The sequence below is a fragment of the Phalaenopsis equestris genome, unplaced genomic scaffold, assembly GCF_001263595.1.
Source record: "Phalaenopsis equestris unplaced genomic scaffold, ASM126359v1 Scaffold000174, whole genome shotgun sequence".
NCBI classification, from domain to species: Eukaryota; Viridiplantae; Streptophyta; class Magnoliopsida; order Asparagales; family Orchidaceae; genus Phalaenopsis; species Phalaenopsis equestris.
The window spans coordinates 133,137-139,645 of record NW_018164616.1 but is presented as its reverse complement, the minus strand read 5'-3'; the positions used below and the strand labels follow the sequence as shown (position 1 = coordinate 139,645).

General features: G+C 37.2%; 1 protein-coding gene across 1 annotated transcript; it reads left to right on the top strand.

Annotated features, from left to right (window-relative positions):
• The first annotated feature begins 3,134 nt into the window (after window positions 1-3,134).
• On the top strand, window positions 3,135-5,373 carry LOC110022195 (protein indeterminate-domain 14-like). The gene is made up of 3 exons (XM_020721019.1): window positions 3,135-3,594; window positions 3,678-4,086; window positions 4,674-5,373. Exons 1-3 carry the CDS (start codon window positions 3,507-3,509, stop codon window positions 5,251-5,253), a joined length of 1,077 nt encoding a protein of 358 aa, XP_020576678.1. The 5' UTR covers window positions 3,135-3,506; the 3' UTR covers window positions 5,254-5,373.
• Window positions 5,374-6,509: the final 1,136 nt, after the last annotated feature.

The following is a 6,509-nucleotide window of genomic DNA, read 5'->3' as shown; positions in this document are numbered from 1 at the left end:
AACGGTCAACCTAGTGTGATAAGACTAATGGTCGGCCAGACTTGATGTTGCTAGTTGGCTAGACTTTTACTAGTACATGATTGACAACATTAACTCAGTCCGCTAAGTTATGTCGATTGGTTAGTCAAGGCTGGAAGTCAAACTTTGATCCTTGACAAAGAGCTTTTGTCAGCAGAGTAGAACTAAGTTATCAGGTAGAGGGTAAATCATCGTAATAGGATAGATGACACCTCTTAGACGAAAAGACCTTAAGAGATGGTTGAGACTTGTATTACTAATTCTCGATAATGTTTCGGGAGGCTATTGGATGCCTCCAATGGAATTTGTCTGACTAAATGGGTTAAGATTTCCCCTTCGGTTGATTTTATCATGGGGAATGGCTTGAATTTTCCAACACTTCACTTTTGGTCAAACCACTTAGGTTTGAGCCACTCAATTGCCTTGGTTAATCTTGAGCTAGATGCTTCCAATCGGACAATTGGGCTTTTCAGTTATCTATCGGTAGACCCTCCTTTGACATGCCTTGTTCTGTATGCGTCGTCAGATCTGCTTGAGATTTGTGTTGGCATGCACGTTTTTGTATACATCTATAGTATTCAATTTTATAGAGAGAGTGTTTAATGTATTAATATTCTATGAAGAATTAGGTCAGATATAGATAAAAAAGAGTTGCAAAACACAATAATATTTTATTTTGAAAAACTCAGAATGAAGAAATTATAAGGCACGAACCGTTGAAATCATTCCACTAACTAACTTTATCAGTTGCAAATGTCAACTTTTTTTACAAATGAGAAAGATGTTGCCACGATATGATAGACATAAATTGTAGGATAAATCTCATGATGGTGGTTGTGAGAAACTTGGGAGATTATGTATTGTCTGATTCGTCATTCTCTTCAGAGATTCAAAAACCAAAAATATCCCATCTAAATATTGGTTTTGACATCTAGAGTCGGAATTGGTGCTGACGGCTTATATCAGCTTTATTAATGATTCATGGTGTGCATAAGTGCTATTGGTGGTGAAATGAGGCAAAAGTAGCAGACTTTGATGTTGTTAATAATGTGCATCGATCATTTTGTATGTCGATGATGTGCATTATCGTTATAGACAAAGTATGTATCAAATTTATAGCCGAGGACATATAAAAAAATTGACACGCATTGGTGTATTTAAACAATAATTGTAAAGAGATTATAATTAAACAATGATGGTTATACACATAAAAATCAAGGGACAATATTCAGAGACCATAGTTGAGAGATGATGGTTGAGATGGTGGTCGGGTGGCTATGACCAGATGATCATAGCCCGATAATGATGGTCATGCGATCATAGTCGAGTGTGATGGTCAAATGATCATAGTCATGATTGATGTTGGAAGAATCTTGAAGTTGAAGTTCTTTTTTATCATACTAAAAGGGGAAAATGAACAAAAATTTAATGTAAATATTAAGAAGGTCGATTTCAGACTTGATGTTGCTGGTTGGCTAGACTTTTACTAGTAAATGATTGACAACATTGACTCAGTCCGCTAAGTTATGTCAATTGGTTAGTCAAGGCTGGAAGTCGAACTTTGATCATTGACAAAGAGCTTTTGTCAACAGAGTAGAACTAAGTTATCAGGTAGAGGGTAAATCATCGTAATAGGATAGATGACACCTCTTAGACGAAAAGACCTTAAGAGATGGTTGAGACTTGTATTACTAATTCTCGATAATGTTTCGGGAGGCTATTGGATGCCTCCAATGGAATTTGTCTGACTAAATGGGTTAAGATTTCCCCTTCGGTTGATTTTATCATGGGGAATGGCTTGAATTTTCCAACACTTCACTTTTGGTCAAACCACTTAGGTTTGAGCCACTCAATTGCCTTGGTTAATCTTGAGCTAGATGCTTCCAATCGGACAATTGGGCTTTTCAGTTATCTATCGGTAGACCCTCCTTTGACATGCCTTGTTCTGTATGCGTCGTCAGATCTGCTTGAGATTTGTGTTGGCATGCACGTTTTTGTATACATCTATAGTATTCAATTTTATAGAGAGAGTGTTTAATGTATTAATATTCTATGAAGAATTAGGTCAGATATAGATAAAAAAGAGTTGCAAAACACAATAATATTTTATTTTGAAAAACTCAGAATGAAGAAATTATAAGGCACGAACACACCAACCGTTGAAATCATTCCACTAACTAACTTCATCAGTCGCAAATGTCAACTTTTTTTTACAAATGAGAAAGATATTGCCACGATATGATAGATATAAATTGTAGGATAAATCTCATGATGGTGGTGAGAAACTTGGGAGATTATGTATTGTCTGATTCGTCATTCTCTTCAGAGATTCAAAAACCAAAAATATCCCATCTAAATATTGGTTTTGACATCTAGAGTCGGAATTGGTGCTGACGGCTTATATCAGCTTTATTAATGATTCATGGTGTGCATAAGTGCTATTGGTGGTGAAATGAGGCAAAAGTAGCAGACTTTGATGTTGTTAATAATGTGCATCGATCATTTTGTATGTCGATGATGTGCATTATCGTTATAGACAAAGTATGTATCAAATTTATAGCCGAGGACATATAAAAAAATTGACACGCATTGGTGTATTTAAACAATAATTGTAAAGAGATTATAGTTAAACAATGATGGTTATACACTCACAAAAATCAAGGGACAATGTTCAGAGACCTCAGTCGAGAGATGATGGTTGAGATGGTGATCGGGTGGCTATGATCAGATGATCATAGCCCGATAATGATTGTCATGCGATCATAGTCTAGTGTGATGGTCAAATGATCATAGTCATGATTGATTTTGGAAGAATCTTGAAATTGATGTTCTATTTTATTATGCTAAAAGGGGAAACTGAAAACAAAAATTTAATGTAAATATTAAGAAGGTCGATTGAATTATAAACTTCTATTAGGGATGCCATATGCAAAGCAAAATTTTGATCAAATAATGATAAATTTATTTATCTAATAACTAATCATTTCAATGAGCTTTTTAAATCGATATAATTTTATTACCCTGTAATTGTTCAAAAAAAATAAAAAATAAAAAAATCGAAGTTTTATTGCAGGCTGGTAGAAAAGTAATACAATCGCTTAGCCTGAGACCTTTCCCTCTCTTCCCATACAATCTCCCTTTAATTATTTGCTGTACAGTTGAAATGTATTCCGGTCGCTGAACGCCTCACACATCCTCACCCTCACCCTCACCCTCACCCTCACCCGCCCCACTCCTGAAAAAACCCAAAACAATGAGCAGTTGAGCTTAAATGGCTGTTAGAAAGCTGCCTTCCATTCTCTCATGGGAGACAGCCCACCTCTGCACCACAAACCGGTACCAAAAACCTTAGAAAGGCCTAGCTTTCCATATAGAAATTAGGAGACAGAACTGTGGGAGCCCTGTTCTCCTCTTCTTCCCATCTTCTTCTTCCACCTTTCTCCGCCTCCCTCCGCTCACTGTTATTTTCCACATCCAGATCTCACCCAATGTTCACCATATCTTCTTCCCCACTCCCGCCGGCTCAGTCCGAACCCATTATTACCAAAAAGAAACGCCGGCCGGCCGGCACCCCTGGTACATATCTGGTTTTATGTTATCTATGTTCTACATAAAATCCCAATCGATTCAGTTTCAAAAATCAGTTTTTTATTATGCAGACCCGGATGCTGAGGTCGTCTCCTTGTCACCGAGAACGCTCCTGGAATCCGACCGTTATGTGTGCGAGATCTGCAACCAGGGATTCCAGCGAGACCAGAACCTGCAAATGCATCGCCGCCGGCATAAGGTTCCGTGGAAGCTGTTGAAGAGGGAGTCGACGGTGGAGCCGGTGGCGAAAAAGAGGGTGTTTGTTTGCCCTGAGCCGAGTTGCTTGCACCATGATCCGTGTCACGCGCTGGGCGATCTCGTTGGGATTAAGAAACATTTCAGGCGAAAGCACTCGGCGAATAAGCAGTGGGCCTGCGATCGCTGTTGTAAAGCTTATGCGGTTCATTCGGATTATAAGGCTCATCTTAAGACTTGCGGGACAAGGGGACATTCGTGTGATTGCGGCCGCGTTTTCTCCAGGTTTTTGATTTTCTCTGGTTTTTATTTTTTGATTTTTTTTATTTTCTTATTTTTGGAGGTTTGATGAGATTTATTATCTTTTGTCTTTGGTTTTGATCAAAATTTGATTTTTTTTATGACTTTGATGCTGTATTTTGTAGAAATATTGGATTTTTAGAAGTTTGTGGTGATGATGAGTTCATGTCTTGAGTAGGTTGGTTTGTGAAGAGTTGGAACGCATATATATATTCCAGACGATTAATTTGCAACATTTTGGACTCTGATTTCTTCTTTCTGTTCCTGCAGTCCATTCAGTTTTCCGGACTCTTTCAAAACCCTAGAACTAGCTCTACACCTAGTTTGCTACCTATAAAAAAAATAAAAATTAAAGAAAAAACCTTTCTTACATGATTTTCCTAACTCTGATTAAGACATAAGTTCTCCAATTAAATAACTGAGAGCGATATTTTCTAAGACATTTTAAAATATTCTTTTCGTTAAAATAAATCTATCTTATAATTCATGCATGAAGCATGTTCTAAATTCAGAATCTTTGAACAAGCAACAACCCTTTCTTCTTCAATTCACATGATTTTGATTTCTAACAGAGTGGAAACCTTCATCGAACACCAAGACAGCTGCAGCACAGGCCGCCGCCGATCCGAACCCTGCACTTCTCAGCAACTAACCTCCCTCTCCCACCCCATTTCCAGCCCAACCCCCTCCACCGACACCCCGCCCGCTCCACACCCTCCTCCCCCACCTCCATACCCCAAATTTGCATTCCTCTCACCACCATCCTCACAAAACTTCCACCTTCCTCACCTTCTCCCTCCTCCATCCACCGAACTCGACCTCTCCATCGGCCCTCCACTCCCTCGGCGAACGCATATCGAAGACAAAATCCTCTCCGCAATGACCGCGTCGGATGAAGCCCGGCGGCAGGTGCAGATGGCAGAGAAAGAGCTCGCCGCCGCTCAGCGAATACGGCAGCAAGCACGGGTTGAATTCGAAAAAGCCTGCGCTTTGCGAGCCGCCGCCGCGCGACAAATAAATGCAATACTTCTCCAAATTACTTGTCATGATTGCCAGCAGCGGCGGAGGTCAAAGGCGGCGGTCACCACGGTTGTAGATGGTGGAGATGGAGAGCAACAGTTGTGGCCAAAGGTGCCTCCTTTCAAACTTTAGGTTTTTCCTTTTCTTTTGGTTTTTCTTTATGTAAGTATTTGGTAATTGGCTGCTTAAAGTTGAGATTCGAATGAAATCTTTGTTATTGTTGGCCTCAACTATCTCTTCATTTTTCTTAATTAAAAATTGAAAGTGATGTGCTTAATGTGAAATTATTACGTCCGTTTTTCATCCAACGGCGATGATTTGCCTATAAGAAATGCACAATAATCTGTCAAGACATCACCATTGTCCGAACATGCGGTTCATAGACATAATAATCCTTGTTAAAGAGCCTGCTTAGATTAACTAAAACACATTTTGTATTCTATTACATGTTTATATCCAAAATTTTCAATTTGCATCAGACTATACATGAACTCAACTCGCATAAATCTTCATCAAACAAACTTTAATTGATACTTTATAAAAATGAATGATGACTCTCTTCGAATTCATTAAATATAGCAGTAATTAATACACTTTGTCAAAAATGTGTTGAAATGAGAAATAAATCAACACAGTTTTGTTCAGGAAAAAAAATTTTTTCTTCCTCATATAAATATAATGTAGAGATTAGATGGAAAAAAAAAATTCTTCCTCATATAAATATAATGTAGAGATTAGATGAAGGGGTGAAGGCAGTGGGTTTGTGATGATGATGCTGATGTGTTAAGCCTTTTGGTTCATGTCAATGCTTGTCGGCAATTCAATTGGGAAAAAGTTAAAGTCTGTGAAGCTGTTCTTCTTTCACCCTATCCACCAAGCCAAGTGTAAAGGCTCTTCGGTCCATTAATGAGCTAATATATTTAAAAATACAAAGTCTCCCATAGGGACATAAACTATTTTAGGCTGATTATATGATGATGCGTGCAGTGCAGATTTATGTTGCCTTTATTTTATTTGTTAATTGTCTAATATGACTCTCAGTCTGTTTACCAATACTTGACTTGACTTCTGAGAATTTAATTTAGATTTAAGAATGTTTTTATGGTCCATTTAATTTTTTATTACTTGGAAAATCAACACAAAATAATTTAAATTGAATTGGGAAATTTATGTCATTGTATTTGTTGATGTTAATTCATTAAAATTTTGATAAATTATTGAGAATGAAAGAGATAGTTTTGTTGTATTTAATGACTTTTAAAACTCTGTCAATAATTATTAAGATATAAAAATATATCAGAATATTTTAAAAATTATTTATTAAAAACAATAATTTATATAGTATAAATTATAAGACATTTTAAAATAATTTTATAGCCTATTCTAAA